Genomic DNA, 17,585 nt, shown 5'->3' with positions numbered 1-17,585 from the left:
AATCGTAGCATTGCAGTTAATGATTCAAACCATTGTGAAAAGTGGCTATTTGTAGCCTCCACTTTACTAGTGCTTGGGAATATCAGGGTCTCTGACTTGAGCTCACATCAATGTTTTCCTAAGCTTTGCTACAGTGGTAAGTGAAAATGGGTATCTTATTATACCAATATATATATATATTTAATACCAGAGATCGAACCCAGAGGCACTTAACCACTAAACCACATCCCAGCCCTTTCTACTTTATGTTTTATTTTGAGAAAGGGTCTCCCTAAATTGCTTAGGGCCTTGCTAAATTGCTGAGGCTGCAATCCTCCTGCCTCAGCTGGGATTACAGGTGTGCACCACCAGGCCTGGCCTCAATCTGTTTTTTTTTTTTTTTTTTAACTATTTGTGAAATTCAACCTATTTTCATCTGTTTCTTGGACATTTGTACCTCCTCTCTGACAATATCAAAAAATTTAACTTATGTTTGCAAAACAAATTACAGTCAAATTTTTAAAGACAGAAAAATGGGAATGTATGAAAAACAAAAGGATGTTCACTGTTCAAATTGGTATCCTATCAAGTGCTCTGACAAATGCACAGTTAAACAGATTTGGGGTTAAGAACACAAGCAAATGAGTCACACAATAAAGATTCAATTCCAGCTCAGATACTCTCTATGTGATCTTGCCAAGTTGCTTAAATTCTCTGAGCCTCAAATTATTCATCATTAAGTTGTCACAACATGCCAGGATGGTAAGTAATAAAAAATTATCTGAGAAGCACTGGCACATAATGAACAATCAACAAATACGGCAGTTGTTTCTATCAATAAAAAAATAATGAAGCCCTCCCAAAAAATCAGTGGGCAAAAGATATGAACTGAAAAGCCACAAGCAGGAAATGCAACCAATAAATAAGCATGTGGGGAAATGCTCATCTTCTTTGGTAGCAGAGGAGATCCTTAATATAACTCGCCCCCCCCCTTAAATTAATGAAAACATTTTCAAGAGATAAATCCTGGTAGTGAGAAAGGTGTGGTCCAACTGAGCCATCCACATTGTTGGTGGCTGTGTAATCCGTGAACCTTTTGTGGAAAGCAGTTCAGCAAAATGTATCATCACACAAACATGTTCGAAACCTTTGGCCCAGATGTTTCCTCGGGAAGTAATTCAAAATGTGGAAAAAGATATGTCTATAATAATGCTTATGCAAGTATCCTTTGTAATGGTGGAAAAAAATACATTGATTTTCTGTTTACACAAAGGATAAGGCCATAGTAAAAAATACAGAGTGGCTGGTGTTAGCCCTTTCTGTTCAGTAGTGCAATTGTTTTGTGTTAAAAAGTGATGTATAGGGCTGAGGCTGTGGCTCAGTGGTAGCGCACTAGCCTGGAATGTGTGAGGCACTGGATTTGATCTTCGGCCCCACATATAAGTAAGTAAAAAAAAAATAAAGGTCCATTGACAACTAAAAAAAAAAAAAAATTTAAAGTGATGTATAAGCTGGGCACTTGTGGCACACACCTGTAATCCTAGCAGCTCAGGAGGCTGAAGAAGGAGGACAGTGAGTTCAAAGCCAGCCTCAGCAAAAGCAAGGTGCTAAACAACTCAGTGAGACCCTGTCTCTAAATAAAATACAAAATAGGGCTAGGGATGTGGCTCAGTGGTTGAGTGCTCCTGAGTTCAATCCCTGGTAACACCCACCCCAAAAAAGCGATGTATAGGGCTGGGGTTGTTGCTCAGTGGTAGAGCACTTGCCTAGCATGCATGAGGCACTGGGTTCAATCCCCAGCACCACATAAATAAACAAACAAACAAACAAAAAAGATATTGTATCTATCTACAACTAAAAATATATATATATATATTTTAAAAAGTGATCTATAGGGCTGGGGAATGTAACTCAGTGGTAGAGTGTTTGCCTTGCATCCGAGCATGTGCGAGACCCTGGGTTAGATCCCAAGCACCCACCCCCATAAAAAAAAAAAAAAAAAAGATGTTAAGATGTAGAAGACATAAAATCAATCATTTAGGGCTCTGAACAGTCCCTAAACCTTTTTTGTTTTAATTCATAGTTAAATGGATTTTTTTGAAGAAGCTTTTAGAGCTCTACTAACCTGTGATCAGATTGATAAGATTTTAAAATTACCTTCCAGGCTGGGTATAGCTCAGTGATAGTGTGCTTGCCTGGCTTGCACCCTGGGTTCCATCCCCAGCACTGCAAAAATAAAATCATCTTCCAAAATTTGTTCATTCTCTGGTACAGGGTGAGATAATTTGAAATAAAGGAGGAAAAAAAAAGGCAGGGGGGTTATCTTCTCATCTGTACCCTAGACTTAAAACCTGTTTTAAAGAAGAGAAGCCCAGCCAAGGTAGAGCTTCCGTTCTTAACACCCGGGCCTTCAGAGGCTCAGACCACACTGACAGACATCAGAACTAAGGATGGGCTCCTTTTTCCTTCCTGATCTCCTTGGGCCTCTGTTTCTCAGTCTGTATGGTGGTGTGTGTGCGAATGTCTCCCATCCTGATGTGGCAAGTTCAGCTGGGTCTGAGCAGCAGACTGGGCTGGGCTGCAGTCCCCGGCGGTGGGGTGAGTCACATCCTCCCTCATACCACATCTGTGTGTGTTTTGTGGTGCAGGAGGACCCCAGCAGCACCCGGGGAAGGCAGAAACGTGCAGAGATGATGACATCCAATCCAAGCTGTGCCTTCTGCAGCCGGCTCCTTGAATGGTGAGGGCTTCCTGCTGCTACTTTCCCAGGATGGGTGGGAGGTGTTCCTGGCATAATAACTCCAGTAACAGTGGGTGACAGCTTACTGAAGCTGTTCCTGGCATCCTAGGCCAGAGGCCTGACTTCGGAGTCCCAACTAACCAGGTCAGGTCTTGTTACTCATCCCTCAAAACTGAGCAGAAAAGGTTATAGTGGAAAGCAGGAAAAGAAACTTTAATCAATATTGCCATGTTGGCAAGGTAAAGCGAGATCCAGTGGCTCAGCACTGCCTTCGGGGTGCTGACAGGGGCTTTAGGTTTAAATAGAGGAAGAACTAGGGCAGTGGGTGAGAGGTCTGCTTAATTAAGCAATCTTGGCCAAACTGTGGTCTGGTTGATCATTCCACCTCACTTCTCTGTGAAGTGGCTCCAGAGAAGTCTTTATCACTCAAGGGGGACATTTCCACTTGTTGCTCAGAATGTTTATGAGACCCATGATCCTGGATGGGGGCAAAGACAGGAGACTTCCAGGCACCGATTCAGGGGTCTGAAATAGGATGCTGCAAATCTCCCCGCAAATCTGGCCTCAGTCTTGAAGAGAGGGACAAGATAGGTTAGGTAAATTTAGGGTTAAGAAATCTTGCATTACTAGATTTTGGATGGGCACTCGTTAAGTGATTAACATGCCTACCCATAGAGCCAAGCAGGGACCTGACTCAAAGTTTTAGATAGCAAAGGAGATAGATGCAGAATAAAGGCAGAGAGGCCAGGCTTGATCCTGCTTTTAGTTACCCACAGGGCAGCTGCAGATCTAGGTAAAGAGTTACTGTTTTTAGCAAAGGTATTCTAAGTCCCTGTTACAAAGCCACTGGCCAGTTAGTTATAGAAGCAGGGATCTCAGGGCTGGGCACCTTACAAATCCTCTAGCAGTGGCTCTTTACCCAGAGAACATCAACATACCTGGAGAGTTTCTAAAGTAATGCACATGCCCCTGCACACCCAGCCCCCATAGTCTCAACATCTCCAGGAGTGGAGCTCTGGTACGCACAGCATGTTCAAATCTCCCCAGGTGATTCTGGTAAAGCATCCTTGGTGAAGAATCAGAGCTACAGCACAAGGAGGGTGGTCCTGAGGACTATTGGAACATTGCCATATGGGAGATCATTCCCACATAGACAAGCTCCCTTTCTCTGCTCTCTTTATAAGCAAAAGTCTTCCCTGTAGGGTGCCACCTGTGTCCCCACCACCACATCCCAGGCTACTGGAAGTAAGCCACTTTTCTCAGGCTGACTTCTTTCCATTCCTAAGCGAGAACTCTTCCAGAGCTAACAAGCTGGAAATCATGTAAAATCCTAAGGAGAAATCCTTGTGGTAGAGCACTTGCCTAGCATATGCAAGGCCCTGGGTTGCATCCCTAGCACCGCAAAACAAAAACCCAAACAAAACTAAGGAGAGATCTTTATGGTTTAAACATCGATTGTATCGATCACAAACAAGGCTTCTGTCATTTGTAGTGTGTCTATGAGTTAGTGACAGGTGCCACTTCCCAGCTCACTACCACTCAGCCCAAGCTTGGCTAATTTACCTTTGAAAGGTCAAGAGTTAAGGAGGTAGCGGCTATTAAGCAACAACTATTACAAGTGCATAATGAACTCTAATAGAAGCAGGTGACAAGGACTGAAAGACTGACGTTTCCTGTTAGAAAGCATTGCACCACGGGAATGGGCACTTGTCATGAGTATTTTATTGAGTTTCCAAATCTAAAAAAAGAAACAGCACGGAGTCTGTACTAAAAATTACCATGTGTCATCGGGTACAGACCATGACTCCAAACCACCATGCCACTCATCAGCTTTGAGTGCTCCTTTAAATACCAGGGGCACTAATGAAGCTTGCTCACCAAGTCATCCCAAGCTTACTATTTTTGCTTATTGAATCAAAGTCTGAATTTTTTTTAATTTTTAAAAAGGTTTTAAGCATAATAAAAATATTTTGACATTAAAAAAAAACACTTTGATTAGGCTTTCAAGGTACTGTTTCTCTTCTGAGTTCTTCATCTAGATTCTACACAATCATGTAAATAACAAGACAGGAACCAATTTTCCAGACTAAATGTGCTCTTTTATTTATAACAGACAAGATAGAAAAGCACAAAAAAATGTAAAATCAAACATAGTGAATCCACTGCTGGGGAGTGATGAAGAGATAGGCATAAACTATGAAATGAAATCTTGGTAAATCATACAATACTCAGAGTTATTAATTGCAGGGAGCACTGTACACTCTTCGCTGTTAGATCACATTGCTCTATGATGGGGTGTGTTCTTTATGAAGTTTGCTCACGTGCATACTATTTTCAGGGTATTTTTAACTTGTTACAAATGTGTAGATAAATATACACATTTTATTTCTCTATATACATATTATTTATCTAAATGTAAATACCAATAAACATAAAATGTATATCCCTTTATGTTATTTCTGGCGCAAAAAAAAATTTAGATTTAAGTTAGGCTGGAGGTGCTTATCTGTAATGTATAGGCTGAGGCAGGAGGATTGCTAGTTCAAGACCAGCCTCAGCAACATAGCAAGAGCCTGTCTCAAAATAAAAAATAAAAGGGGCTGGGGTTGCAGCTCAGTGGTACAGTGCCGCTGGCATTTAACAGAATACCTTAGTTACTTTGTCTTGTTGAAAAACTTCTTCTCCTGTAGAATTGTCCTTGGCCATTAAGTTTGACCAAAAGACTTCAGTGCACAAAGGAGTTTAAAAGAAGTAGAAAAAGTCATGTGTTAGACTGTGTTAGACTGCACTCACTTGAGTGAGATCCAGGTTTTCCACTTTGGAGAGCAGATGTTCAAATGCCCCATAGGCAGAGGGTGGAGAGAAAAAATTAGGTGTGAGAAAATGTGTGACTCAGGAGGAGAGCATGTTTTCCAAGAGGAGGGAAGGGGCCTGGCTTCCCAGCCCAACCCCACCAGCCCCAGACCCAAGCCCTGCGTCCCCTCTACCAGCAGCCCGTCCAACACTCATGCCTTGGCTCAGCAACACCCGCACTTCCTACCCCAGGCCTAGGCCTCTCCTTGTGCCAGGACATCTTGGCAAAGCGCCACATCAAGAATGAGCAAGGTTCCCTGGGGACTACTACTGTATCCCAGTGGCTGAGCAAGAGCTTTGTTAAAAACTGTTTCCTTTGGAGGAGTTAGTTAGAATTTCTTTGGAGGAGGGAGGACCACACTACAGACAGGTGGGAGAAGTCTCCTGATAAATGCCAACTGTAGTTCCTTTTTTTCTGATGCCCCCTGGTGGCCTTATAAAACTAAAATGAACTCCACACTGCCACAGCCTTTAGCCCTATACACTGACAAATCCCACTTTGCTGGACTTCTTGGATACATTCAGCTTGTCCTTAAGAGCCAAAGCCATCTGACTCAGTGCTGAGGGATTGCATAGCTTCTTTCCCAGATAAGAATTGATTTTGAGGCATAAATATGAGGAAAACAAGTTATACACTTCCATGCTTCAGTTTTCTATTTTGTATATGTGTATATGATGATTAGGTATCATCCTTTATGGAACAAAATATTCATTTTTAATGTTTTGTAAATATATTATTATCAGACCAAATTGTGCTGGGTGCAATTTCTAAGAAGGCGGCTCTCAAACAGAAGGGCAGAGGGGGCCTCTGTGTTGAGGATGACCGGCCTCTCCTACGTTGTTCCAGGCTCTGATATATTTAACATTTCAGTTTACTAGCACTTTTTCCTTTCTCTATGAGAAATAAACTAAAAGTTTCTGGGATGTTATGCACCTTTTTTTAGGAAGCAAAACACAGAGAAAAAAGGCCACAGACAGATGGACTGTGGAAGGCTTTCAGTTGTCATTCATGAAAAGGCACTGCGCCAGCGTTCAACTCTCGGTGAGTGGAGGGGCTGCGGCTGTGGGTGCTCAATCTTTGGGGTTCTTCATTGTGGGGGATCTGGCCACAGCTTGCTATCTGCCACTCAAATAATATTGCTCTACACTAAGGTGTTGTATGTGGTTTCTTTTTCCCAAAATGAGAAGAATGATTGAGTAGATTTTTAAAAAGATGTGATTAACATGTTTATAGCAGCACAATTCACGATAGTCAAACTATGAAACCAGTCTAAGTGTCCTTCCATGGATGAATGGATTTTAAAAATGTGGTCTGTACGCACAATGGAGTTTTATTCAGATATAAAGAAAAATGAAAATCATGTATTTGCAGGAAAATGAACGGAACTTGAGAGCATTATGTTAAATGAAATAAGTCAAACTCAGCAAAAGTCGTATGTTTTCTCTCGGATATGGAAGCTAGAGAGGAAAAAGGAAAAAGGAAGGTGGAGGGGTGGGATCTCGTGAAAATCAAAGGGAGATCAGTGGGGCAGAAGAAAGGGACCAGGGAGAAGGAAGAGGAGAGGGAAAGGGAAATACTGGGGATTCATATTGGCCCAATTATATTGTTATATCATGTGCATGTATGAATATGAACAGCAAATCCCACATTATGTACAACTATAAGGCATCAGTAAAAAATATGGAAAAAAAGATGTGGCTAAGTAGGATGAAGTGCCAACACCTGTTTCTAGCTAGAGTCACAGAGGAATCTGGTCATCTGTCCATCTTTTGCCCAGCATGACCCATAACTGTCCGTGGGAAGGTGAACAGCATCATGGGGGTTGCTACTGACTTGTTCAAACATATTTCATAGAAGCAAATAAAGTTAGAACTGGCAGGAGACCCAGAGGGCACAAGTACATGGAATTCAATGATTTTAGTCTTCTAAGACCCTTTCTCCCAGGCTAGTTTAAGCAGAGAAACATTCCCTGGCGGAACTGTCCTGGGGAATGAAGAGGCGGGGCCAGAGGCCTGCCTGCTCAGGCAGCTCCTGAGCTTGAATGTCCCTGCTGGAGCCCAACTTGGAGGAAGCTGGAGGCCAGATGGCTGGTGTGTGCAATCACACACCCTATTGCCAGAGCCTTGCCTTCAGCTCCGTATTGTTAGGTCACTCTCCGTTCCGATCTGGGCTCTCTGTGATGGTACATTTTTCAATTAAGAGGTCTCATGGATTAACACTTAATACCAGATGCTGTAACAGAGTAGGGGTTTTCAAGCTGTGGTCAGAGGGCCTCTGGGTTCCCTGAAACTCTCTCAGAGAGGCCATGAGATCCACCCCTTTTCCAGCAAGGCCAATATTGTAACAGACTGATGGAGATACAGCTGTGGGATGCAGCTGCCTTCTATGAAGCCAGACCTTTAATTTGCCAAAATATAAAATAATAGCACTCTTCTCATTCCTAAAACATTTGGAACATAGTTTATTTTTATTAAAACATGTTAACATAAGCCTATTATTTTATTTATTTATTTTTTAGAGATACAGTCTTGCTGTGTTACCCTGGCTGGCCTTGAACGGCTGGGCTCAGGTGTCTTCCTGCCTCAGCCTCCCAAATAGCTGTGACTATAGGCACGAGCCACAGAGCTCTGCTTCTGGTTATTTTTGGTGATGCTGGGGATTGAACCTAGGGCCTCTCACATGCTAAACAGCTGTTCTAACACTGAGCTACACCCTCAGCCCTAATTATTATTATTTTAAATTGTTCTTAGCTGTAGAAGGACACAATACCTTTATTTTATTTATTTATTTTTATGTGGTGCTGAGGATCAAACCCAGTACCTCACACATGCTAGGCAAGAGTGAGCTACAACGTCAGCCCTAGTCCTTATTATTATTATTATTATTTTGGGGGGCAGGTACTGGGGATTGAACTCAGGGTACTCAACCACTGAGCCACATCCCCAGCCCTGTATTTTATTTGGAGACAGGGTCTCACTGAGTTGCTTAGCGCCTCCCTTTTGCTGAGGCTGGCTTTGAACTTGCGATTCTCCTGCCTCGGCTTCCCGAGCTGCTGGAATTACAGGCTTGTGCCACCATACCTGGTCTTAGCCCTTATTATTTTTAAATGACATAATAAAATTTTAAAAATGTGTCAGTTTAAAACTCTTTTTAAACAAAAAACCCAGAAGCATCCATTCAGTCTTGGGAAATCTGAATACAGAAATTATTTGCAATTTATATATCAAGACATCTCTACCAATTCATCCTCAGTTGACTGAATGTTGTATGATAGCTCTTCTCCAAATCAGAAGGATATATTTAACTTCAGGTATATAAACTGGCATATATTATGTGGTAGATTTTAAAAAATCCCCACAGAAACACATGTTGTATAGTGTCCTCAATTGTAAAAGTGTGAAGGATTCTGAAATCAAAAGTTTGAGAGCCATTGACATAGTGTCATTTAATGATTACAACACTCCTTTAAAGTAGGAATTATTATCTTTAATAAGGAAATGAAGGCTCAGGGAAATTAAGTGGCTTATCAAGGTCAAAGAACTAGTGTAATTGGTTATCCATCATTGTGTAATCACGTATCCCAGAATTTAATGGCTCAAAATAATGAATCTAAAATATCTCAGTTTCTGTGGATCAGGAATTTGGGAATGGCTTAGCTGGCTCAGCTGCCTGGCTCAGGCTCAGGCTCACACAAGGTCACATTCAAACCTATACCAGGGCTGCAGTCATCTGGAGGATCGACTGACGCATGAGGAGCTGCTTCCAAGGTGGTTCACGCACGTGGTCATTGGCAGGAGGTCTTAGCTCCTTGCCACATGAGCCTCTGCAGTAGGCTGCTTGCAGGTCATGACATGGTGCCCAGCTTTCTCTGGAGCAAGTGATGAGAGAGAGAGAGAGAGAGAGAGAGAGAGAGAGAGAGGTGTGGAAGCCTCAATGTCTCTTATGGTCTCGTTTTGGATGTTATAAGCCATCATCTCTTATTTGTTTGAATTGAGTCACTAAATCCAGCCCTCCCAGGGATGAATTAGGCTCCTTTATTTCCCCCTGTGGTGCTGGGGATTGAGTGCTAGGCAAGTACTCTACCATTGAGCTACACCTCAGCCCAGGTTCCATCATTTAAAGAGAGCGTCAAGGAATTTGTGGACATATTTTCAACTATCACAGCTAATAAGTACCAGAGTCATGTTTAACCACAGGCGTTCAAACTCATTCCATTGGTGATTCATACTTACATGCTCCCCTGTCTGGCCTTGTGCTTTCACGCTCTGTCCCTCCCTGGGGAATTCCACCGCCCAGCAAGTTCTAGGTCTGTACCAGGCACTTGAGCTCTCTGCTGCTACCCAGCCTCTTAGCTAAGAGAGTCAAGTTATCACTCAGATTCTCATGGACTTATGAATGCCACATACAGGAAAATTATCTTTTCAGTTGTGTAGATGACAAAACAAAAGCTCTTGACCATAACAGAGTCTGAGTTTAAGAATATGGATGTATCAGGGTAAGTCTGGGGAAAAAAAACAAACAAACGTACAAATGCAACATTGTCTAATTCACTGGGTCAAATTCCCACTCAACTCAGCAGACGTGCATCTATATATGTACTAGGCACATCTTGAGACTTTCATTATCAGATCTGTCACTTACCAAAATATCTCTGTTGTCAGAAGAGGATCCAAGATGTTCCTCTCCCGCTGACAACATCCCTTGGAAACACAGCCGAGGAGGTGAACACTTTGGTGTCTAATGCATACCCTGTGTGTTACAACCCTACTCTCCACACCACATTTAATGACTGTACTCAAGAAACTCACACCTCCTTTGTGTAACTTGGGCTTTTTTTTAGGTTCTGACACAGAAACCAGGTTCTGTTCTGGTTCTGACACTGGGTGGCAAAGGAACAAATGTGAGAACTGCGGCAACAATATTCGTAACTACCGAAACGTCTGCAGTAAAGAACCACTGAACGGTGAGACCAACTTGGGGGCCTCTGCAAGGCTAAGTGTAGTGAGAGCTGTTGTTTCCAAGCAATGAATTGCGTTTGTAATCTTTTCTTCTTAGAATTTTATTATAGATACAACACCCCAGGACAGAATTACTTAAATCATAGCAGAAAAGGTGCCTTTGTGCAGTCTTCAGATGAAAATAAAAATTCTTCACCTCGTAAGTACATTCCCTGCAGGATCCTGTCTGTATGGGTCGCCCATGTGACATTGGCCACTGCTTCTCCCTGGAGAGCCTTGCCCTCTCCAGTCTGCTGCCCAAGTGTCCTGCACTCACCTGACACTTCCAAATTCAGCCCTACACCTGGGTGGCAAGAGGACAGTGGGGGATGAGAAATATAAAATCCTAGGGATAAATGACTTTGAAAGTTATTGTTACACCAGTGCAAATCAGTAACAAAGCATAAATGTTTGGTGAACAAATGACTGAATAATCGCCACTATTCAGAGTGGCTACAGTTTTTAAATATATCCTTTCTAAAAGCATGTAGAAAAAAAATAGACCGTTTTTATATTTCTTAGACATCATATAGCTCATTTTCAATGTGAAATTTTGCTGTCTTTCAAGAAAATTAAAATCCCACATTTATTTATAAGGATGACTAAGACATGGCTCCTCCCTCTCAAGGGGTTTCCAATCACAGAAAGGAACTTATCTGCACATAAGGAAAGTTCAAGGCAAAGTGTGGTGCGCCCTGGGAACATGAAGGACGGAAGAAAATACCTCTTGTTTTACCCTAGTGACAGCCACATTTAATTCTCCCACAGGGGCCACATCCTTTCCTTCATCCCTTCAGAACTCTTCCCCTGGGGACAGGAGACCAGGGAGAATTTTCTTATTTTTCCCCTATTGCTAGTGCCCAATTAAACAATGTCATTTACCTGACTGACCTTAGCTGTGTCTCCCCTACTCACCGCCAGCTGCCAAATCCTCCACTGAGATGTATTCTCTCAAACTGAAAGTCACTAAGACCCTGCAGAAGCAGATTTCTTTACTACCTCCTCAGTCTTGGGAACTGTTACTCCAATACATGTATGAGGAATACACCTGAGCCACTGAAATGTGATCTTGAACTCCCTTAGTAAACACAGTGGCTAAGGGGGTAGAAGTCACAGTGACTAAGAGGGTAGAGGCAGCTTTTTTCTGGTGTTGGAAAGGAACTTTCCAGTAATTGGAGCTGATAGAAAACTGAGTGGGCTGTGGCAGGCCTTGAGCCCCATCTGGGAGACAATGGATGTTGTCTGATATTATAGATCCGTGGACTAGACTAGAACTGGATCTGATGACCCTGTGGTCTTTCTGAATTTCTGTTTCCACAAAATCCAAAGTTACATTTGGAGACCACCAAAAAATTATGATTGAGCTCATTAGTGCCTCCGTGCATCATGACCCAATGCCAGGTGGTCAGCATGACTAAAATCTGGACTTTTTGGCTTCTGTCCTACCTTCCATGTCTGAGGGACAATCCCTTCCAGTTTCCCTTGTCCAGTGGGGCGAAGCCTGGCTACTAACACCAGTGAATACAGCAGGAGACCTGGATTGAGAAAGCAGGAAGATAGAGAAAAGAGGAAGAGAAAAACAGAGAAAGAATGGAGAAGAAGGGACCTCAGCAGATTTGCTAGCTGATGGCTTGTCCCTCTTCCTTTTTCTTTCTTCTTATCTTTCATGGTGACTTTCCTACATACTTCTTTTTAAAAATATATTTATTTTTTAGTTATAGTTGAACACAATACTTCTATTTCATGTATTTATTTTTATGTGGTGCTGAGGATTGAACCCAGGGCCCCGCATGAGGCGAACACTCTACTGCTGAGCCACAACCACAGCCCCCCTACATACTTCTTTTCTGTTTAGTCTCAAATTATCTTTTTGGTGTGTGTGTGTGTGTGTGTGTGTGTGTGTGTGTGTGTGTGTGTGCTGGGGATTGAACCAGGGGCACTTTACTCCTGAGCTACATCCCCAGCCCTTTTTAAGTTTGATGCAGGGTCTCAGTAAGTTGCTAAGGCTGGCCTTGAACACTGACCTCCTCCTGAGTTGTTGGGATTATAGTCATGCACCACCATGCCCAACTCAGAATTGTGTTAACATAATTGCTAGTTTTTGACTCCTAGATTTCTCACTCTGAAGTTGGAGAGGATTTCAGGAACTTCCAATCTCTTGGAAGCTATTATCTCTCCATTTATCAGATAAAGTAGTTGAGCCACAGAAGTTGGACAACATGCCCTGGTTAACAGCAAACACCTTAGGATTCTAAACTCTTGGTCTCTTGTCTGTTAATAGAATTCCTTTTAAAAGTTACCCTTCTTTTCATGAATTCAGAAGACTTGATAGAAAATTTCTTGTTTTCTGTGTTTCCTTTATTTACATATTTATTAAAATTTTATGAAATATTTTATTCACATTGAAAAGTTCGGGAAATGATATACATCATCATCTGGGAATTGTTTTGTTTTCAAATGAAGTTTATTTAATTTGGGGGATCATTTTTTTGCTCTCAATTTAATCATAGCTAATCATTTTCAGTTTGTCCAAAACCAAAACGGATCTGTTCCCAGAGAGTGAATTCAAAATCCTTTCAAGGTGAACATGAGCCCACACCTGGAAAGTAAGTATCATTTTGTTATTACTAAAAGTCACGAAATTAGGTATCATTGGTTAGATGCATACAATGTGTTTATCTGGGAATGATGGGAAACCAAGGAAGAGAGTTTTGTAATGTTTTAATTCACTTTGAAATAGACTAGAGGAGCCAAAGGTGGAACAAAGAGGCCAAATAAAGAGGCTAATGCAATGATCCAGGTGGGACAGTGGTAGTCATGGAGACAGAAGTATGTGCATTCAAGAGGCAGAACCAATAGCAAGCAGGGTGCCTAATAATTCAGTTCTGCGATCAGATCAACTCAGTCTGAATCTACTATCCACTATCATAGTACAGCATAGGGCTTAAAAATGTAGTCTTTGAAGACTTCTGGGGTTTCCATTTTGGTTGTGCTCTTTGGCAGGTTATTTGACTTCTCTGTGCCTCTGTTTCCCCATAAGTAAAACAGGGAAATCAATAATAGTGCAAATTCATTGAGGACTGAGTCAATACATTAAATATTGAGAATGGTACCCAGTTCATAAAAATTACTAAGCAAATGACAGCTGTTATTAATATTATTGAAAATGATAACTGGACACAGGGTAAAGCCCATGCTCTTCCCACTGCACCACCGCCCACTGCCACCCCCAGCCATTTTTCATCAGCTAGGGGACCCTGATGCAGAATGGACAACACTTATGTGGAGGTCAGATCCAATGTGCTAAACAGCAGAACCAACTAATGTTAATGTGGTAAGGAAAGAGGGATGAAGGGAGGTTCTGAGGTCACAAGTATCTGAAGTAAGTCTTATTGGAGATGATATTGCTCATAAATGCAAGTACCAAAGTAAGGCTTAGTAGAGGGATGAAGCAAGGATGGACAGGCAAGTTTATATGGCAGCTCTCAGGGCTACTTTCTCATGGTTGAGAAAAGCATCACTACTTGCATTGCCCATCATACATGCTGTGTGAATAAACCCCCTAGTTATGAACAATACAATGAACAATACAATGGCCCTGGCATTCCAGTCACCCAGTGCAGACTTCGGGCCATCCCTCAGCAACAGAACCATAATTATAGTGTAGTAGTCTAGGGGGGCCTATTGACTTAAAGAGATGCTTCTTTTATTTTTCTACCGCCTCAGCTTCCTTACTGTGTGAACTCATTGGTGCTAGAATAAACTCTATCCAAGGTGCCTATGGTTGGCAATGTTATATGTGTATTTGTTTTATAAATATTCAGGGTATAAGACTGGTCCCCCCAAGAATGAAAATGAGGTAAAAATCCCTTTGGAGTTTTGCCTGTCTGTTTCAAAGAAAAAGGAGGCCAATTCTAGAAGAATTGTGCCCTCCTGATCATGGCAACAACCTTGTTCCGAAAGTCAGCTGTGGTTGGTGGTAAGTCCACAGGACAAACAAGAGCTATGAAAGGCTGTGGGTGTGTACACACATGTATGAATCGTCCCAACCTCTTGCCCCCAGAGAGCCTTTTTAGTAATAGTTGTGCACAATATCTTTATTTTATTTTATTTATTTATTTTTATAAGGTGCTGAGGATCGAACCCAGGGCCTCATATGTGCTAGGCCAGCGCTCTACCACTGAGCCACAACCTCAGCTCCCAAAGAGCCTTTTACTAAACCCGTGCTGACTGCAACAGGAGGGTTTTGTGAGGGTGGCACTTTACACAAGTACCAATGAATGTGTTTTTGCCTTCCAGAAAAAAATCTAAAATCTTAAGACTTTCATGACCTACAGCTCAGACTTGCAATACCTTTACTCCTTTTTCACTCCTTCAGGATTCCTGGAAGCAAATCCTTATGTGGCTTTAGTGGCTCTGAAGAAACAGAATCTAAGGTAAGGACTTAGGAAAAAAGGTTCTAGAATCTTGCAGCTCATAAGTTTAATCTTAAAACTACAGAACTATTAGCTTTTAAGTCATTACAATATAGGTTTTCAGAAAATGCTCTGTTAAAAGCATTTTGTGCTCAGTACTAACCTAGAGACCTGCCATGTGGTTTGTATCATTCCTAAATTGGTTCCAAAGGACATTTCCTGGAGAAAGTGTTTTGTGGGTGGTGCCTCTGCTGCAGGATTCCCCTGGCCCAGGCTTGAAGGTCTGGAGTGTGTTCCAGGGACACTGTGGTGAGGGTTGCCAGCAGTTTCCTATTTTCAAGCCAGTAACACTTATCCTCAGGCCACTTTCAGATGTTCCACATTTGTGCACTGTCTCCCTGGGTGGTCTCTCAGTGGTATGGCCCCTAATTGGGACCCCTTCAATGCCCCCTAAGAACTTTTCTTTTTTTTCTTTCTCTGCAGCAGGGAAACAGACCAGCAGGTTGCTGACCTCACCCTCTGATTCATGCTCATCAGTCACACGTTGATCTTTTCTCTCTCCCTTTCCCTAACAAATATATTCCATCTGACTGGTTTCCTAGGAAACCAACCCTCAAAAACAGAAATAAACTGTGTGGAAAACAGAATGCTCCAAAAATTCCATCTTGCCATGTTTAATAATGAAAGAAGCCAATTACCAGAAACATTAGTAAGCTTATGTAACTAAAACATGTGGACTTTTCCTCTGTAGATTTTAAACTCGGCTTTGGATCATGCCCTAAAGACAGCAACCATTTTGAAAAAAACTACTGATCAAATGATTAAAGGTATTGCAGAAGATCTTGCCAAAGCAGAGAGATGGAGGAATCAACTGAAATACTACTAGTTCAACACAAAGTAACCAAGGGTTAAAAAGATAAAGAAAACTTGATCTGGCCCCCAAAGTATTTCACTTATTACACAATTGAGAAAGATTATTTTCTACAGAAAGCACCAAAACCATAAGAAGTGGTCAACAAAGTGTTTAAATGAAAACAAAACAAAACAAAACAAAACCCTCTGATTCTTAAAAAATCAAAAGCAACCAACAAATATTTATATTAAATAAATCTATGTCCTTCCTAATTCATAATAAAGAAAACAAAATGAAATAAAATCTACTTTCACCTATTAATAGTATGGAAGAAATTAAAGTTTGAAAAAACTTTGTCAGTGAAGATGGAAACAAATGGGTGTTCTCATACAACGTTGATGGAATTATAAGTTGGTGAAGCTTTTTTGGAAAGCAGTTTGTTAAAACAGATGATCCTCCATTATGAAGGAAATTTTACATCCTGATAAACCTATAGTAAACTGAAAATACCAAGTAAAAAATGCATGTGAGGGACTGGGGTTGTAGCTCAGCGGTAGAACACTTGTCTAGCATGTGTGAGGTGCTGGGTTTGAATCTCGGCACCACAATAAAAAATAAATATTGTGTCCATCTACAGCTAAAAATATTTTTTAAAAATGCATGTGAAACACCTGATCTACCAAACATTGCTAGCCAGGCGTGGTGGTTCACACCTGTAATCCCAGTGACTTGGGCAGCCGAGGCAGGAGAATTGCAAGTTCAAACCCAGCCTCAGCAACTTAGTGAGGCCCTAAGCAACTCAGTGGATCCTGTCTCTAATAAAATATAAAAAAGGGCTGGGGATGTGGCTCAGTGGTTAAGTGTCCCTGGGTTCAATCCCTGGTACCAATACCAAAACAAAACCCAAAAAACCATTGCTTAACAACACACACACACACACACACACACACACACACACGGTAAAGTATCACTTGTTTCCCCTTGTGACTGTTCAGCTAACTGGGAGCTGTGGCTGGCTGTCACTAAGAGCATTAACAGAGTATTATGCCACATATCACTAGTAAGAAAGAGTATCAGATCAAAATTCAAAATTTGAATTACAAGTTCTACTGAATACATATCAATTTTGCACCATCATAAAGTTGAAAGAATTAACAATCCAACAATTGCAAGTCAGGGGCTGTTTGTAGCTACCAAAATCTATAGATTCAAAAAGCATTTATCTTTTGACCAGCAATTCACGACTTGGAATTTATAGATAACCCATACAATATGTTACCATACAGGTATAAGAAGGGCTGCTGGATCATTGTAGCACCTTTAGGGAAAACGAATCTTAAATACTCTGTATGATGATTAACAAATAATACTCTGCAGCCACTGAAAAGAGGTGGATTATCTGCAAGGCAGATAATGAAGAAAAGATACCTAACAGTATATCTAGTGTGACCACATTTGTGCATGTTTTGTTACAGGATATACCTATTTGCTGGAAAGATGCATACAATTCTTAAGTGACCTCTAGGAAATAAAACTGGGTGTTTTGGGAGAAGAGGAATTTTTTTTTTATTGGTTGTTCACAACATTACAAAGCTCTTGACATATCATATTTCATACATTAGATTCAAGTGAGTTATGAATTCCCAATTTTTACCCCAAATGCAGATTGCAGAATCACGTCGGTTACACATCCACAATTTTACATAATGCCCTATTAGTAACTGTTGTATTCTGCTACCTTTCTTAT

The 17,585-nt window shown here is 41.4% G+C and overlaps 1 protein-coding gene across 1 annotated transcript in view; it reads left to right on the top strand.

Annotated features, from left to right (window-relative positions):
* The window catches only part of Aknad1 (AKNA domain containing 1), a 35,405-nt gene extending 19,315 nt beyond the window's left edge, over positions 1–16,090 (top strand). Inside the window, 8 exon segments of the mRNA XM_078027803.1 lie at positions 2,477–2,719; positions 6,517–6,614; positions 10,414–10,536; positions 10,629–10,730; positions 13,095–13,180; positions 14,870–14,912; positions 14,915–15,006; positions 15,737–16,090. Coding sequence (XP_077883929.1) covers positions 2,477–2,719; positions 6,517–6,614; positions 10,414–10,536; positions 10,629–10,730; positions 13,095–13,180; positions 14,870–14,912; positions 14,915–15,006; positions 15,737–15,871 — 922 coding nt within the window. The 3' untranslated portion in view covers positions 15,872–16,090.
* The last annotated feature ends 1,495 nt before the right edge of the window (positions 16,091–17,585 follow it).

Source organism: Ictidomys tridecemlineatus, chromosome 11 (assembly GCF_052094955.1).
Source record: "Ictidomys tridecemlineatus isolate mIctTri1 chromosome 11, mIctTri1.hap1, whole genome shotgun sequence".
In the NCBI taxonomy this organism is placed as follows: domain Eukaryota; kingdom Metazoa; phylum Chordata; class Mammalia; order Rodentia; family Sciuridae; genus Ictidomys; species Ictidomys tridecemlineatus.
This window is presented reverse-complemented; position numbering and strand designations above follow the sequence as displayed.